The sequence below is a fragment of the Myodes glareolus genome, chromosome 22, assembly GCF_982192425.1.
Source record: "Myodes glareolus chromosome 22, mMyoGla1.1, whole genome shotgun sequence".
Taxonomy (NCBI): domain Eukaryota; kingdom Metazoa; phylum Chordata; class Mammalia; order Rodentia; family Cricetidae; genus Myodes; species Myodes glareolus.
The window spans coordinates 17,392,132-17,410,763 of NC_142047.1; the positions used below are offsets into that span (position 1 = coordinate 17,392,132).

The 18,632-nt window shown below is 42.1% G+C and overlaps 2 protein-coding genes across 7 annotated transcripts in view; one reads left to right on the forward strand and one right to left on the reverse strand.

Annotated features, from left to right (window-relative positions):
• The window catches only part of Adcy7 (adenylate cyclase 7), a 59,745-nt gene extending 54,384 nt beyond the window's left edge, over nucleotides 1-5,361 (forward strand). For all 5 annotated transcript variants that reach the window (XM_048428562.3, XM_048428558.3, XM_048428556.3 and 2 more), the window contains exons 23-26: nucleotides 286-390; nucleotides 585-699; nucleotides 1,945-2,069; nucleotides 2,207-5,361. In XM_048428562.3, the coding sequence (XP_048284519.1) occupies nucleotides 286-390; nucleotides 585-699; nucleotides 1,945-2,069; nucleotides 2,207-2,353 (492 nt within the window). In that variant the 3' untranslated portion in view covers nucleotides 2,354-5,361. The remainder of the gene's footprint in view (nucleotides 1-285; nucleotides 391-584; nucleotides 700-1,944; nucleotides 2,070-2,206) is intronic.
• Nucleotides 5,362-6,859: 1,498 nt separating this feature from the next.
• Nucleotides 6,860-18,632, reverse strand: part of Brd7 (bromodomain containing 7) — a 32,510-nt gene continuing 20,737 nt past the window's right edge. The window contains exons 9-17 of one of the 2 annotated variants that reach the window (XM_085682066.2): nucleotides 18,425-18,500; nucleotides 17,049-17,156; nucleotides 16,250-16,385; nucleotides 13,816-13,927; nucleotides 11,457-11,513; nucleotides 8,784-8,895; nucleotides 8,393-8,536; nucleotides 7,454-7,597; nucleotides 6,860-7,094 (exon numbers count right to left, since the gene is read on the reverse strand). In XM_085682066.2, the coding sequence (XP_085538192.2) occupies nucleotides 7,039-7,094; nucleotides 7,454-7,597; nucleotides 8,393-8,536; nucleotides 8,784-8,895; nucleotides 11,457-11,513; nucleotides 13,816-13,927; nucleotides 16,250-16,385; nucleotides 17,049-17,156; nucleotides 18,425-18,500 (945 nt within the window). In that variant the 3' untranslated portion in view covers nucleotides 6,860-7,038. Of the gene's footprint in view, nucleotides 7,095-7,453; nucleotides 7,598-8,392; nucleotides 8,537-8,783; nucleotides 8,899-11,456; nucleotides 11,514-13,815; nucleotides 13,928-16,249; nucleotides 16,386-17,048; nucleotides 17,157-18,424; nucleotides 18,501-18,632 lie in introns of both variants that reach the window. The other variant, XM_085682065.2, reaches the window with a different exon arrangement.

Consider the following 18,632-nt stretch of genomic DNA (forward strand, 5'->3'; position numbering starts at 1 on the left):
AGGCTGAGCCATGCTGTCAACCATTTCAGGAAGTCAGTTTGGGCTGGTTTGTGGAAGACACCGACCCGCCTTTAAGAAAATTATGCTGGGTAGTTGCTCTTAGAAGGATCAGAGTGCAGAGAAGGGAAGGGATGAGATGATGGGAGCTGTGTCCTCACCTGCAGTCACGAGCACAGATGGACAACGACATACATGAGATGTGTTTGCACTGCACATCAGGGGAAGGTGGGCCCTAGCTTCCTTTTCTCAGCACCAAGGCTATAGTGGCTTCTTTTTGTTTTGTAGCTGCTGCTGAAGCCCAAGTTCAGTGCTGTGGAGAAGATCAAGACCATTGGCAGCACCTACATGGCTGCAGCAGGGCTCAGTGTCCCCTCAGGACAAGAGAACCAGGTACTCCAGGCCTGTGTAAGTGTAAATACTACAGGCTGTCCCTAGTCCTAGCACCTTACTAAAGGGTGTGTCGGGGTAGAGGCATTTTCTGGCACAGCCTGAAGATCCCTGGTGGGAACAGGAATCCTATCCCCACGGGATGTGCATGCCTTCAGTTAAGACTGCAGAGTAGATATTCCATCCATGTCCTGCAGGACCTAGAGCGGAAGCATGTGCACATCGGTGTCTTGGTGGAATTCAGCATGGCCCTGATGAGCAAGCTGGACGGAATCAACAGGCACTCCTTCAACTCCTTCCGCCTTCGAGTTGGTGAGGCTTACAAACGGGCAGCTTAGCTTTGTGCATACCCTCTTGATTGGAGGGTGTCATGGGCCCTCTGCTATGAGGTTTCAGCAGACCCTTTGGTGTTATCATTAACATTGACCTCCCTTGCATATGCTCATGAAGAATGTGTATTTGTGTGTGGGTACATGTATGTATGGAGGCCAGAGGTCAACCTCAGCAGCTGACTATTCTATTTCTTGACTGTCTCCCTGGGATTTGCTAATGAGGTGAGGTTGGCTGGCCAGTCAGTGACTCCAAGAGATCTGCCTGTGTCCACATCCCCAACACTAGGATTACAGGTGTCATCACACTCTACATGGGGTGCTGGGGATTCAACTCATGTCCCCAATGTTTGTGTGACAAACTGAGCTACCTCTTCGACCTCTTTTTATTAGTAAATTTAAAGTTACATTTATTTAGTGTGTGACATACCACAGTGCACATGTGGAGATCAGAGGTAACTTATAAGAGCTGGTTCTCTTTCCACCGTGTGGGTTCGAGGAATTCAACTCAGATCACCAGACTTGGTGGCATCTTTACCTGATAAGCCACCTTGGCAGCCACCAACCCCCCTAACTTTGAAAAATTTAATAATATGTAACTATAAATTCAGGGCCTCTGGGCAGTGGTGGTGCATACACTGAATCCCACGACTTGGGAGGCAGAGGCGGGCGGATCTCTGTGAGTTTGAGGTCAGCCTGGTCTACAAGAGCTAGTTCCAGGACAGGCTTCAAAGCTACAGAGAAACCCTGTCTTGAAAATCAAAACAAAACAAAAAACAAAACAACAACAAAAAAGTAGGGCCAATATCATGGCTGCAAATAAATGACCTTAAAATACAGAAAACAGATTTATTAAGCCTAACCAACCATAATCAGTTTTACAGGTAGGCACTTAAAACCCATTTATTTGCTGGGCAATGGTGGTGCATGCCTTTAACCCCAGCACTTGGGAGTCAGAGGCTCTGTGAGTTCAAGGCCAGCCTGGTCTACAAAGTGAGCTAGTTTCAGGACAGCCAGGGCTACACTGTTTAAAAAGAGAAATTAGCAGATACCAGAGAAGAGCTAATGAGTTCAGGAGTATGGACAAGAGATAGTTGGGGCCTTTCACACTGTAGGGGCACAACCTACAGAGAACAGTTCCAAGGGAACTTGCACCCCATTGCCCTATTAGCCTTTCTGTGGGCCCCCTCAGTGTTATTATAAATGGCTAACTGTAAACCATCTTAAGGTATAAACCACGGGCCTGTGATTGCTGGAGTGATTGGAGCACGCAAGCCTCAGTATGACATCTGGGGAAACACAGTCAATGTTGCCAGCCGAATGGAGAGCACTGGAGAGCTTGGGAAAATTCAGGTAAGAGTCCACTGAGAAGCGTCCACCTGGGGAAAAGACATGTCCTGAGGAGGTGTCCTGCTCTCACTCGGCTGTGTGGCCCTGGCCATCACTGTTAGGAACAGACAGCAGACAGACACTGCTCTTTTCCATTCCAGGTTACAGAAGAGACATGCATCATCCTCCAGGGACTAGGATATTCCTGTGAGTGCCGAGGGCTGATCAACGTCAAAGGCAAAGGAGAGCTGCGGACTTACTTTGTGTGTACAGACACTGCCAAGTTTCAAGGCCTGGGGCTGAACTGAGGTGTCTGGTAGTCTGTTTCCTTCCCCGAGGGAGCCAAGAATGCAGCCCCATGCCAGCTGCAGATGGCTGTGTGGCTTCTTTGGACTTGCACTACAGGATGGATGGCTCTGACACATGCATCAGATTCTGTTTGAAGCAGCTACGTTGTCCAGAACCTCTGTGCTTCAGTCTGTGCAATTCCTAGTTAGCTAGATCACTGGTCTACTGTGGGCTGTACTTGTTCCCAGGATGTTGGGGAAGAGACCTTAATGCATGACCAAGACTGACACCCACCCTGGTAGCCAGTGAACAGCATATACCTGGTGAAAAACTCCTGGTTCCAGGAGGCTCAGCCAGGCTGTCTAGCATAGGTTCCCATTAGTACCCACCACAGGATGCTAATCTCTCATGCAGGCATTCTGGCAAATGGAGTTGAAAACAGTGGGTATATTGACAGGTAGTCTCAAACAGTAGAGACAAATTTCCAACTGACATGTCACTTTTTACCACCTCATTTCTATGCTTGAAATGGACATGTCATTAATGGAAGTTCTATCTTTCCTACCAACTCTTAGATGCTAGACAACAAATTCCTTTCTAGTATATTTTCTCCTTTTAACCACTGACTACATGTAAACAGGACTGTTGTTCAGTGTCAGTTCATAGGATTATCTTGGCTGTAGGGTGGAGTTCTGAGAGATGGGGCTCATACAAGGAGCAGCAAAACCTTGGATCTGCATCCAGCATTTTTGGAATAAGTCTTTTGGGACAAGGTTCAGGAAGCTGAAAGTCTAGAAATGAGGTGTAATGTTTCAATTCGTCTGTCTGCACTTTATTTATTTTTTTAGAGACAGAGTCAGCCAAAGCTGGCCTCAAACTTTCAACTCTCCTGCCTCAGTTTCCTGAGTGCTTCAAATAGATGTGCACTACCATGGCCAGCTTTTTTTTCTGTGGGAAAGCCTGTGTAGAGAGGGCTTAGACAACCTGTGTACCTCTTGCCCTTTCTCTAGTCTTCTGAGTTGACTGCAGAGCTGCAACTGTGATCTACCTGGCAGGAGCATGTGCTGAGGTTCCTGGGCTGTGAAATGGAACACCTCAACAATTGCCAATTTGCTCTTACTCACATGAGTCAAGGCAAATTCAGCTTTGTGTGATGGCATCTTATTGTGCTTTAGCTCCAGACCACTCACACTGAGTGATGACCAAACATCCCACTCCTTCTTGGAAGTGACTTCACTGCCACAGAACTTCACTACATCATGGAACCTACTAAGCACAGAAAATTGCACACAGGAGTCTACAAATGATATAAGTGTTGTAGGCAGGGTCCCTGACCAGTCAGGTTTACCTGGGACTTGGGTTCAAGATGAGTAGTCAGGGATGCAGAGGAAGGGGACAGGACCTACCTACCGGAACTGTGTCCTGTGGAACTTTATTAGCCCAGGGAAGAGGGGCTGATTCTAGTCTGCACAAAGGAGCCTAGCAGTGGTCAGGGCTTCCCAGCAAGGCTCCCCTGAGGCACACAATGCAGTTCACAGGGAGCAGGAATGAGCCTCTCTGAAGTTGACACACTTCTACTCTTCCAACATCCAATAATTTCCCCCTTCAACAGAAATCCTAGCTTGAGTTTAAAAATAACTGGCTACCGTTCACACATCTTCAACTGAAGCACTGGGCCAGGAGTACTGTTAAGTTACTACTGTTCAGGTCATAGGAGCGGAACTGACAAACACTTGGGAGTTATGCACATATTTTTTTTTGAATTTCCAAGTAATTTCTTCACAAGTGTCTTATTTTATCTTAGGAACTTCTTTTTTTAAACCCTTCTGTGGTTCAAGGATTCATTTCAGGATCTCCACTAAAGTGGTCCTCACTAACTACAGAAAGTAATATCCTGTTCTGGCTTACTGAAGGACACTTCCCGACAAAAGATGATTATTACTGTGTACTTTATGGATAACAGGTCAATGCTTAGAGCAGATGCAGGCAAATAACTATGGTGTGTTCTGTATGTGTACTATTTATAGCTTTACTGTAACATCTGTCTCAGTGTTGTTTCATTTTCAGAAATCAGTGCCTGGCTCTTTTATATGTTCAGTCAATAACTAAAACCTGAATGTCCTCCAAAAACAAAACAAAACCCAAAAACCTCAATGTCCTAAGGTGTTTTGAATTAAGATATTTCTGAGTCTTCAGGAGCTGACCGTTGGCAAGTAGATCTACTGGTGAATTATGGGTTATTGTCTAAATATATGTCTGAGGCAAGGTTTCATATAACTCAGACTGTCCTCAAACCTTCCACTCCTAATCTTTCTGTGTCTACTCCTAGAGTGCTAGGACTATAGACATGTGCCACTACAGCCAGTTCCTTTCTTTTTGTATACGTATGCATGTTCATGTGTGTGCAGGGCTATGTCTGTGGAGATCAGAAGACAACCCTTTTACCTTGAGACAGGGTTTTTCTTTTTTCTCATCTGCTAGCTTCATGCTAGCTGCCCTATGAATGTCCAGGGGTCCTTGATCTCTGGGTTCCATCTTCCTATAGGAGTGCAGATTATAGACACGCACACCACTTGGGTTCTGGGGATCCAAACTCAAGTGGTCAAGCTTGCACAAGCACTTTACTCACTGAGCCACCCTCCACTTGCAGCTCATTGTGGCCAATTTATGTGGTGCTAGAGGAGGCTCAGAATTCGTCTCACAAATGCTAGTCTTCAAGCGCTCTACAACAGACTCACACCGTCAGCCCTAACTCTATTTTAGGGACTAAAATCAAAATCTAAAAGACTTGATCAACACTTAAGTTGATTTTTAAAATTCTATTAGCATAATATTCTACATGAGAGTAACACTATAATTTCTTTTTCTTTCTTTCCTTCTTTTTTTTTTTTTTTTTTTTTTGAGATAGTTTCTCTGTGTAGCTCTGGCTGCATGAAACTCACTTTGTAGACCAGGCTGGCCTTGAACTCACAGAGATCCATCTGCTTCTGCCTCCTGAGTACTGGTATTAAAGGCATGTGTAGCACCATTCTTGGCTCCCATAATTTCTTGAGAGAATCAGCTTTCCTTTACTGTTCTTGTTCTGGCTTAATAATGATTTTAAATCAAGAAAAATGGGTATATCTTCTGGTCTATATTTTTGCAGACAGGCTCTGTAAAAGGGGTTATGTCTGTTTACTAGACTAGGTTACGTCCACACTGACATTCTATTTATTTTAAAATCAAATGTATGTATGTGTGCATGTGGGTATGTACATACAGTGCCAGTGCTTGCAGAGGCCAGAGGTATATGAGATTTTCTGAAGCTGAAGTTACAGGTGTCTTTGAGCTACCCAATGAGGATGCTGAGTACCCGACTCCAGTCCCCTGCAAGAGCAGTATGTGCTCTTAATTACCGAGTCATCTCTCCAGTGCCTCCATCTCCACCTTTTTTTTTTTTTTTTTTTTGAGGCATGGTCTCAGTATGTATCCCAACCAGACTCAGATTCATGACAATCTTCTTTTCTCAGCCCGCAAAGTACTGGGATTGTAAATATGTGCTACGATACACAGCTTGCCATTCAAACAGGTTATATCTTGAGGCAGATTTAGAAAAATCATTCATCTCAGCCCAGTGACGTGCGATAGAAAGGGACATATCTGATGGTTTCCTACTTAATCTGCTTGGTCACTTGATCTTTGTTATTTCAGATAAAGGGAAATGATTCAAGGGCACAGGTGGCCTTGGAGAAACTGAGCAGAAGCAAGCTCTCCTTTAAGTTCTAGACTCTAATGTATCTAAAGGTGATTTGGTTCATCTTATTTGTATGTCCTGTGCTATAGCTCCAATTAACTAAAAACAAAAAAAAAGAAAAAAAAATACACTAGACATATTTTATCTAACCACAAATGAGGACACCATTCCCACCAGGTACACAGAGGGCAGAACCATACCAGGAAACTTTAACATTATCTTGAGAGTGTGCACTTTCATGGTATGATGCTAGAAAACCTCACTGGACAGAACTGCGTTTTGTGTTTACGAAGCTGGGTCCTGGGCCAGTGTGATGGTCCAGTGAGTAAAAAGGCGTTTTGTCTGGTGACCTAATTTAATCCCAGGTAACCACAGAAGCAGAAATACAACTCTGACCTTTACACATGCACCACGGCATGCGTGCATGTGCCCAATGTGTATGTATCACATATCCAATAGTAATAACAGCAATAAATAAAGCTGGGTTTGCTCAGTTACATCAGACAACATTAGTGGCAGTCTGGCTACCAGGCTACCAGGCTGGCCTGCTCACAAGGTTTTTGGAATGTCACTCAGATGAACTCTGGTAAGACAGATTTTACCAGAGCTTGTAATTACCTGCTTGTAATTTTTAATGAGAGTGGAAAATGTGAAAAATGGGTAATTAATTTCTTTTGAGGACCCACTCCTTTGGAAGATGATCATGAAAAAGGCTAGTGTATGTTCTAGGCGTCTATCCTTAGGCCCATGTCAGACCAAGTCAAAGGGCAATTCAGCTGTCACGCTAGCAACCTCACAGTCCCAGGTTCAGTTTTATTTCCTAATACAAGTCCAGTCTCTGGAACACTGAAAGGAACTGTTCCAAAGCTTAATTAAAACACAATTTACAAATAGTTAATATCTTCTGAAAAGCACCTCCAAGTTCAGAATGAAAAAAATATGTACATAATATAACCAAATACCAGGCTAGCTTCAGCTCCCGTCAGGCCCACAGTCAGCAGCACAGGTCTCCTTAGGTTCTTCACACTCTGAAGGAGGAAGACAACACTCAGCATTTTGTCCCACTGGGTTATGAACAAGAAGCTAGTGTTCAGTAGAGGCACTGCTTACCAGCCCTCCATGTCACATTTACAGCTAGGGAGAAGCCTGGCATTCAGTCATTGCTGCAGCTTTTTGACAAAATGTATCAAATCTATTAATTCTTTAAACAAGATGGAAAGAAAACTGAAAGATGCCATGATAAAATCCATTACTTTTTATGCTAATCTCAAAAATTACATGAAACAAAATCAAACCAGACAAGGGTTCTTAAGTCATCTTAAATGAAAAAGGGGTGAATTTCCTTTTATTCTTAAAAATCTCCCACCCACAGAAACAGGGCACCTACCTTCTGTCAAATCTACGAAGCTGTTTCCCATGACAGGGGAAGGAACAGAAATTCCCATTGCTTTACGTACTCCACGTATGCTCACAACATCACCTGGGGTCACTTGCTGTGTGAGTTCTTTAAGGTTATTGGTCACTTGTTCAGCTAGGAAAAACAGGGAGAAAAAAAGCTCAAGGTACCAAAATAGTTCCTTTAGAGTTTTGTTTGCCTCCGCCTCCCCAACAGGATTTCTCTGTATAGCCCTGGTTGTCCTGGAACTCACTCTGTAGACCAGGCTGGCCTCGAACTCAGAGATCCTCCTGTCTCTGCCTCCTGAGTGCTGGGATTAAAGGCATATGCCACCACTGTCTGGTCTTTTAGAATTTTTTTTTTAAAAAGAGTCTTGCTATGTAGCTATTGCTGGCCTTGGATTCACAGAAATCCTTCTGCCTCAGCACGCCAAGGGGTAGAATTTTAAGTGTATGTCATCTAGATGTGTGCATGCATGTATGCACTTGAAAGCTAAAAGTCAATGTGAGTTCTCTTTTTCAGTTACTGTCCATATTATTTTTTGAGACATGGTCTCTCACTGAACCTAAAGTACACTGGTTTGGCTAGACTGTAAGTGAGCTCCAGGGATCTGCCTATTTCCACCTCTCATTAAGGCCTGAGATGCATGCCACTGCACCTTCACATGCTGGGAATTCAACTCAGGTCAAAGTGTTTTCACGGCAAACACTTTGTGGAATGAACCATCTCCCTAACTCCCGGTTAAAAAAAAAATAAATAAAACAAAACAAAAAACCTTAAGAACTGTAAATGTATAAATGCAGAATTACTACATTCAAGGTGTGGCAGTCACTGCAGTTACTTTCCAGTCTGGCCACCTGCTGGAAGCCTTTCTTTCATACACCCAACCTTGCTCTCCTTCCCATCCCCCCATCACTGGGACAAACATACCAAGGTATATTTCTCTGTAAGAAGGACCCAAGAGACAGATCATATTAGGAGGAGGTCTGGTGCTCAGCCGCTCGTTCTGTGCCTCCTGGAGTTCCCTGAGCAATCTTGTAGTCTCATCAAGCTTCCTCTGGAACACCTCAGCCTCTGTGTGGTAAGAAGACGATACTGAAGAAAACAATGCAGCCTGTGTTTCAGCTATGGTCCCAGTCTCTGCTATGATTAGCTTCTACTCCAATTGAGACCAACAGTTCAGCAACTCTCTCCTAGTCTCTAAACCCAGCTGGCCAAGGTTTTTCTATCGTAAGCATTAGGTTAATTAGTGTTGACATGGCAGCAAGTCTAACGGCCTGTGTTGGACACTTTCCAGCAATCTGCGGTCTCAGACACTCACCTTCAGAGTCAAAGACTTCAGCTGGAGCACCAAAGTTTGTTACTGCTTGCAGTGCTGTGAGTCTGTCCTGACTGCTGGACTCCAAACGCACTGTTGGCTCTATTTGTGCAATCTGCTTTAACAGGGGGAAAAAGTTAATTATTTGAGCTTGCGAAACCATGACAGTGCCAAGGAAAAGTCAGCACGATGGCTTGTGCTTACAAGCAAAGTCATTCCACCTAGTCACCTTACAGTCATAATTTTGATTATGTCTCCCAAGAACTCTTTTAGAAATGTTGTTCTTAAATCCTGGCCAAAAAAGTGTCCATAAATCCACACTTCTCTGTAATGACATGACAGCTTATGCAATCTGCATAATTTGATTCATATGCCAACTACTCTGATGACAAAGTTCTAAGAGTCTGTTACTGTCTGAACCGTTAAGTGCTTTTAGTGACTATGGTAATGCCTGTTTCAAAGGTTAGTGTTTCAGTACATCTACAGCTTCAGCAGTTCCCTGGGTCTTCCTCAAGCCCCAAGGCTAGGTCATCAGTATTGCACAAGAGAACAAAGTTGTAAGAGAATTTTATTTTGGAATAAGACTCAGAATTTCCATAATTTCAACACAACTTTTTAAGAATTTATCAATCTGCTGGGCGGTGGTGGTGCATACCTTTAATCCCAGCACTTGGGAGGCAGAGATAGGTGGATCTCAATGAGTTCAAGGCCAGCCTATTTACAAATTGAGTTCCAGGACAGTCAGGGTTACACAGAGAAACCCTGTCTTGAAAAACCAACCAACCAACCAACCAACCAACCAAAAACCAAACCACTCCCCCCAACCAAAAACACCCCCCAAAATGTATCAATTCAATTAATTAACAAAAACCAAGATTTCATGGTTCCATTTTTCTTGGGTACTGACTTGAGCAGTCAATCTGAACACCTGGCAGCCCACATATGGGCTGAAGAGTGTGCAGTGCAGGAAAAATATGTACACTGATTCAGCCCAGCCCACACAACCCTACTCAATGGTCTTTTCTTAACCGATTTCCTTTCCTATTCTTTCACTAAACACAAGACCATGTTGGCTCCTCTATCCATGAAGATGGCATGGCTACTTAAGTACCATTTACTTTATTTGGACCTCATATCACAGGTTTTCCTTCCTTCAGTTAAAGCTTGGCATGAGTCTGTTCAATCTTAAAACACCCCTATATAGCTCAGTGTCCTCAAGTTGTGTGACCTACCAAGGTCTATCCTTTGCCTCTACTATTTTACTGAGATGCTCTGATGATGGATGACATCAGTGATGAATAACACCTGCAAGGGCTTATCTATCCCATCTTGCTGAACCTGCTCCATTTCTGCTAACCATCCTTTCATGGGATTCATACATTATTCACTTTGAACTTCTCCAAGGTTCTAGTCTTCAGCCTTTTCCATGCTCTCCCTGAAGAGTCTCATGTGAGTGGCTGAAATAAAATTAATTTTGAATCACTCCTGTCAGATTCACATCATAGCCCAGACTTTGGATTTCCTGGCTTATATTTCCAGCAATGTCCCAAACTCATCTGGCAAAACAGAAACTCTTAGGGCCTTTTCTCTCAAAAGTTCTTTTCCCTGCATGTCCTACATGAGCTAATAATCATCTATCTCACCCACCAGGTCTTGTCAGGTTTAAATTATGTCTCTCTTTTGTACAGCTGATTCCGGTGTATTTCCCAAATTCAGATTCTCTTTCTTTATGTTGAGATATATATATATATATATATACACACACACACACACACATACATATATATACATACACATACATACATACATACATACACATATATATAGTTTAAAACAAGTCCCACAAGCCTCTTTAAACAAACAAACAAACAAAAAACTGGGGTCTCTACATAGCCCTATAGTCCTGGGACTTGCTATATAGACCAGACTGGCCTTGAACTCAGACTTCAGTTTGCCTTGCCTGCCAAGTGTTGGCATTAAAGGTGTGTATCGCTATACCAGCAAGTCCGACAGCTTTTAAATGGTCCCTCTCTTTATAATTTACCACAGTAGCCCACCTTTTATCTTCTAGGAGAAAATCTCAGCTTTTTAGCACTGCACAGGGAACATCATCGGGTTCCCATCTACACAGTCTCACTACACGTCTTCCTCTTCCTGGGAACCCTGAGTCACCTGCCTCCTGAGCTTATTGAGTACATGTCCCATAGGCTGGGAGAATGAATGCCTTTTCATCTTCCAGCCCTGTTCCTGCTCCTGAGAGCATGAGCTCCCCAACCCCAAGGGTGCACTGGGCAGTTATACTGTGGCTTTGAGTTCCCTTCTTTAAATGTTTGTCTATGACATGAACTACTTCTAAACTCCCCAAATTACTGCTTTCACTCCAGATGATACTCAATACATTTTTATAAAATAATCATTGTGTGTGTGTGTGTGTTTATACATGCCATGGCATAGAATAGTGTTCTGGAAGTTAGAAGAGTTTTTGTGGAGTCATTTCTCTTCTTCCATGTTTATATAAATTCCAAGGATTGAATTCCATCCCCAGGCTTCTATGACAAGCATCTACCTGCTGAGCCATCTCACCAGTTCCAAGTAGTATTGTCACCTTAAAATAAATAAAGCCTAATCATCAAGGTCTCTTAACTTTTCTCCATTTAAGGAATAAAATGTAAGTACCTCTGCTTCTTTTGCTGTGTCCAGTGGTCTGGTCTGGCCTTCATCTTCAGATGAGGACTATATGGATAAAGGAAAAACTTTTTTTATGCAAGCAGTAAATGCAAATATCAAGGTAAATAGAAAACATAACTTTGTGGCAAGAGAAAAGTATACCACTTATAATATACACTTATAATATAGCATACTTAAAATTTATTTTAATTTTATGTGCATTTGTGTTTTGCCTGAATGTATGTCAGTGTGAGGTGTTGAATCACTTGGAGCTGGAGTTACAAGTAGTTGTGAGCTGCCATGTGGGTGCTGGGAATTGAACCTGAGTTCTCTGGAATAGTAGCTAGTGCTCACTGAGCCATCTCTCCAGCCCCAAGAATATATTTTTAAACCAAAATTAATTAATATAATTATTAACATTCTGAGTCTTTGTGAGTTGCTAGTGATGCTAAGATCCATGTCTGACTACACATAGCCAAGTGTGTGGTGCAAGCCTATAAACTAGCAATGGGAGACTGAGGCCCTGTATCAATTTTTTTCTAGAACACTGTTTTATATATATGTATATAAATGTATATATGTATGTATATATAAGAATATATTTGGTAAGTAGTATATAAATACCTAAATATATAGTCTTTGACAAGAAGAGGGAGGAAAAAACTTTAAGAGATTAATAGGCATTAAAGAAGCAACATTCTAGACAGGTGGTGGTAGCGCATGCCTTTAATCCCAGCACTTGAGAGGCAAAGGCAGGTCGATCTCAGTGAGTTCAAGGTCAGCCTGGTCTACAGAGCTAGTTTCAGGAGAGCTATGACTGTTACAGAAAATAACTCTGTCTCAAAAATCAAAACAAAACCCAACCAACCAAACAAAGAGGCAAAAGAAGCAACATTCTGGCAGTAGAGGCTTACTGTAATACATACAAATGCCACAGAATGTAGATGATCCCACATGATTGTATGCACATTAGTACAATTCACACATAAAAAAAGAAATACAGCTAGCTGGGTGTGGTAGTGTACACCTTTAATCCCAGCAGTTGGCAGGCAGTAAAGGGTGAATCTCTGAGTTTGAGACCAGCCTGGTGTACAGAGCTAGTTCAGGACAGACAGGGCTGTTACACAGAAAAACCCTGTCTCCGAAAAAAACAAAAAGAAACAAACAAAAAGCACATCATGGATATCAATAAAAGTGTTATCTTTTTTTGAAGGTTTATACTCTGATATAGCCCATTTCTAATTTCTAGAAATTGAAAGCCAAAAGACAAATTTTGTGGAGTCATTTCTCTTCTCCCACTTTTATACAGATTCTACGGACTGAACTCCATCCCCAGACTTGTGCAGCAAGCATCTTTACTTACTGAGCCATCTCAGCAGTCCCTAGTAGTAACATCACTACTTTATATGTGTAACCTTTCTAGGATAAATTCTGAAAGACGAAACTGCTAGATCACAGGGCAAAAAAACCATATTTAAAACATAGCCAACAAATCAAAGCAATCCGATTCTAGGTAACTACTAATTCTAATTAGCTGAGGGGAAGGATCAAGTACATTTATTTTTGAACAGATGAAAAGGTATAAGGAAAGGAATTCACACGATAGCATTTTGCAGCAGAAGTCACTGAAGTTGAGGCACTGGGGTCATAGCCACCATTAAAAGTTATGACTTCTGGAGCTAAGAGCACTTGTTCTTGCAGAGGGCCTGGGTCTGCTGGCCAGCACCCACATGGCAGCTCACAACCATCTCCAGTTCCTGGAGATTTGGCAGGCGTGCACATGGCATATGCATGCAGGAAAAAGTCATACACATAAAAACAAATAAATATAAACATTAAAAAAAAGTGACTTCCAAGACTCCTCTAACATGGTGACCAGAACATTATAGACATCAATAGGAATGATTCCTGGCTCTAGTCTCTGAGTCAGGACTGAATGATCCAGATTATAAACTGTTTTGAACTGAACTATAGAGTTCACAAGTGTTGACAAAGAGTCAGTCAGTGGTGAAGGTTTTCCTTTCTGAGGCTCCTACTGTGGTGCTATCTCTGCACAACAGGGAAAGCACACTCCCCATCGTGTCAGTCAGCTTCATTCCCAGCTCAGGAGCTCCACAGCACCTGCTGACTTCTGAACTCTATTTCCGAGTCTTACCAAAATTAGTAGAGTATGGCCATGTTCTAACAGTCCTGGATCCTGGAGCTGACTTACTCTTTTTGGTTCACTGTCCTCCATCCACGGCAGGCTATCCTTTCAGGGGGAATGGAGTTCATCTGTCACACTGGTTAATCCCTGGTCTCATAACATTGAGTGTCTAGGGCTTCAAAGCCATTTATAAACAGTCTGTTTCTTTAGTAGCATGCTTACCACGTCCAAGTCCTGTAGGCTCCTGGAATGTCCTCCTTTTGTTAGAACATCTAGTAAACTATCTGCCATAACATACGGGTAATCTTGGCATGTGGCCAAAAACTCAGAGACACTAAAAATAAAAGTTGAGAAAATCACTTCTACAGAAGTAGTTTCTATGGCTTGCTTAGTCTTTATCACAGTTAACTCTTCCCATTAGATGTCCCATGGTTTATATACACTACAAAATGTTCTGTTCACAAACAGCATTGCATCTACATACTTACCAGTCACTAATTTACCATCATAAAAGAATTAACACACACACACACACACACACACACACACACACACACACACACACACACACACACAAATGAAGCAAAAGTGAAATGTTCTGAGGATCCCTGAAGAAAACAAGGATGTCAAAGATGAGGCTCAAGTCCTGGGGCTTCTTGCTAGTTCCCCTTAATAATCTTATTCAATTCAAGATTTTCCTATGTACCAAAACCTCAAAAATCACATCGTTGCTTGCATAAACAGGTATCACAAGCTTAAAATACTCCAAACTACTTTCCCCAAGTAGTGTTCTGATCTAAAATCATCCCCCTTTCAGTAAACTGCAAGTCTAAAAAAAAACCCTGATATCATCTCGACTTCTCTTACCCTCCAGTTAAAAACCAGCAACCTACTAATTAATTGCAAACCCTCAACACCACAATGGCTGCTCCCCTGGTTTACTGTTCATGTCCTGGTTTTTGTCCTTGAAGCCTATGCTTTGTATACTACTTACCCAAGCAATCCCTTCAGAATCACAAGCCAGACTGGGTCATTACTCTATGTGCCACCGACCATCTTCTGACCCACCGAGAACACCAAGTCCTCACAGCAATCTCCCATAGTGACCCTGTGACCACTGCTTTCCCCTCCACCTGTTCTGCTCCTTATAGCATTCCTGAAATTCTTGGCTGGGTCAGGGAAGCCCTCAGTTCAGGTCCCTTGCCTAGCCACTTTCGAGCCAGGATGCCCTTCTTTCAGAGAGAAGCACTGCTGGTTCCCTCTCCTGCCACTTTCCTGAAACTCAGCATCACCACCTCTGCTTGGGCCATTTTGTCTTGTTCCAAAGCTCTGTCACTTTCTGACAGGAGGGCATGGTTCTGTCTGGAATCCTCACTATCTGGAAGAATGTCTGGCACATAGTGGGTACACATTGTTAATCTGTGGATTGCCTCAATGAGTAATCTACAACAAATGTGTCCCATTTTGTGCAGTCTAAGGATAAAAACTGCTCAATCTGAAACCACAGACAGTATCTTAATGTAGGGACCCTGTCTGGAAACACAACACAAGCATGCACATTCAATGTGAGTGATCAGAGTTAAACGCCTCCCAACCCAAATATAAATGAACAAAACCCAAAACAACAACAAAACCCCCAAACCAGGGGACTGGTTAGTCTACTGGATTAAATTCTTGAACATAATAAAAGTTAACAAAGTACCAGGGCCAAGAAGAGAAAATTCAGGTTCAATGTCCCATCCTGGTAAACTGGGAAAGTATCTCATTAAGCTGGTCAGATAAAAAGTACTCAGCATCCCGAAGAGGACTACGAAGTTACTGACCCACTGAGACATGTAAAAGGAATGGCTGGGAGTAACTATAATAGTTTGGTTGGAACATGATAGTTAACTGTCCTGTATGTGGGTTGCTTTAGAAATTAAGTCATCATGTCCTACATTTCAAGGCTTAGGGAAAATACTTTGTTGGTTCTTACGATGATCAAGTCTGAAACATAACTGACATGTAAAGTTTTATAGAAGAGCAGGTTCTGATGTAAGAAGCTCCCAAACTTGAGTATCAGGAACATCTTTAAAAAGGTATTTCTGTAGCCAGCCAGTGGTGGAGTACACCGTTAATCCCAGTACTCAGGAGGTAGAGGTAGGCAAAACTCCGAGTTTGAGGCCAGCCCGGTCTTATAGAATGAGTTCCAAGACAGAACAACACAGAGAAACCCTGTCTTGAAAAATCAAAATCCAAACCAAATCAAAGAGCTATTTCTGAAACTGGAGAATTGACTCAGTAGTTAAGAGCACTTGCTGCTATAGTAGAGAACCTGGAACTGACCCACTCAGCAGCTGACAACTATCTCTAACTCTAGTCCCAGGGGATCTGATACTCTCTTCTGACCAACTCCAGCACCAGGTTGGTGTGTATGTGGTGCACATACACACATGAAGGCAAAAGACTCATACACATAATAACATTGATAATCAAATAAATTTACAAAGAAAAGATATTTCTATTAGAAAATACTACAAACGCCAGGATCAAGAAGATATGTTCTCTCTAGACATTTTCTATCATTTGGATAACTTTATTAAGTCTACCTACAAATCACACATTGTATATTAATATTTGAGAAAAAAAATGTTCAGAGTACTAACAGGTGGCTTACCTGAAATTATTTGGAAGGTCAGAGTCTTCCCCATATGTTGAATAGATTAAATCAGAATCATCTTTGCTGATATTGGCAAATGTGGAGTCATAATGTGGGGCATAAGAACTATAGGGTCCATAATTCAAGTATAACACTGTCAAAAAAATTAAATACTACAATATCGTTTAAACTGTTAATATACCTTTTGGTTTTATTAAAAGACAGTATTTTCTAACTTCACTGACCTGAATATAAATCTAAGAGACACTCCCAATAGGTACAGTCATCTCTCAGTATACTTGGAGATTGACTGTACCCCCACAGATATATTTGCTTGGAGCTTTAGGCAACTTGAAGAAACCAGTGCTATATAAATAACTGTTATACTGTATTTTTTAAAAATTGTTTTTATTGAGCTCTATATTTTTCTCTGCTCCCCTCCCCTTCAACCCTCTTCCATGGTCCCCATGCTCCCAATTTACTCAGGAGACCTCGTCTTTCTCTACTTCCCGTGTTAGACTGTATTGTTTAAGAGATAAGGATCGTCTCTGTCCTTCTGTTCTATTTCTGCCTGGCTTCTATGAGTTGGTGTTGGATACAGAGGGCCACCTGCACTGCAGAGCATTGACACAAAGTCAATGTTGAGTTATTACCACAAAGGAGGGAGGGAAAACTCTGCATACTAACAGCCAATTTTTCAGTTTCTTTTGAATCTGATGATAAACTGCTATTGCAAAAATATCAAGAAAGGCAGTGAATGGAGCAATAACAATTGCACTTTCTTTTCCCAACTCCCGGAAACAGGCAGGAGCCTCACCTGGGGTTACTCTGTTCCTTTTATCCTCTTTGAATCCTTGCAGGGTGTTCACTCCGGACTGCAGTCTTCCAGTAGTCATCCCTAGTCTCACAGGGCAGTAGCCCGGCTCTAGGACAGAAAACCCAGCACAATGAAGGAGACACACATGGTAGAGACTCAGAGATGTTATCAATACACTATGAAAGAGGTGGACAGATTTTACTCTTCCCATTTCTAAGCTAAGCTAATTTGAATTCAGAAGGTATGTGGCATTGATCATAAAACCTAGTCCTCTTCATTAAACTCCAATGCTTTGTGGGATTCTCCATCATCATGTTACACTTCATCTAAATGTAAGACTTTTATTAAAATAGCTCCCTCGACATACTGGCACACACCTATAAACCAATACTAAGAAAACAAAGGCTTTTTGAGATAAGATCTCATGTGGCCTAGGGTGGTCTTAACTTGCTGTGTAGCCAAGGATGGCCTTTAATTCTCGATTTTTGCCTCCACATGTCACGTGCTGGGATTACAGACACTTGCCACACTTAGCTTCTATGGTGCTGGGCATGGCTTTGCTCATGCCAGGCAAGCAATCTATCAGCTGAGCTAGTCCTATTACCGGTCATTGAATGCAGGCTCAACCATTAGTCTCCAAGCAAGCTCTTCCCTTAATTCCAGGATTCTTGCCATGGGTCCCACTGCTATTCCCTGATCATGTAAGTCATTTATGACATCCCTTAAGGAAGTTCTCCCTTCCCATCAAATGATAGGCAGCCACACCCTCCCTCAGCTCCAATTATGGCTAAACTAGTCTTCTGGGGTACTTATGATTAAAGACAAGTATTTAAGGAGTATTCAGACATCTCTTTCAGTGATGCTTCATGTGTTCTTACTACCTTACCCTCCAGGGTGTTAGGGTAAGGGACGTGTCTCATTTGCTCCCTTCACACACCTAGTTTAACTTACTCTGGACTCCAAAGACAGTGACTTGCCCACAGCAAACAATGACTACTGGACATTACTTCCTAAATGTCGGAATTCTGTTATTACTCATTTCTACTTTCTATGTTTCTTATGACAGTATGAAAATGTATTATTTATTAAACAAATTAACCTAAGTAGAAGTAGAAGCTAAGCTAGTTGTTCTATGAAACACATAGCATCCAGACAAATTCTTAGCAGCTAACAGTTGGATCTATCATTGCATGTTCCCCTAACCTGTTCTACCCCAGTAGAAGTTTAGAGCCAAGAACTATGGACAGAACCCTCTCAAACTGTGTGCCTAAGTAAGTCTTGTGAATTGTTTAGCAGGTATTCCATCAGACCAACACACCACTAATACAGCTCTGCATATAGTACCAGGTTCACACAGTCTTAAACCGTGATCCTACCTCCAACAACGGGCTCAACAGGATGAAGAAGTCCCAGTGTTGTTGTTCCATCTGGTTTTCTTCTTTCAAATTCACACTGAAATGACCGAAGTTGTCAGGTGGAATAAAATTTAACACATTCTATATATATAGAACATAGCTATCAAATGAACATATAGGCTATCATTAAATACAGAACACTGACTTTCATAGCCATCTTTGTCTACAG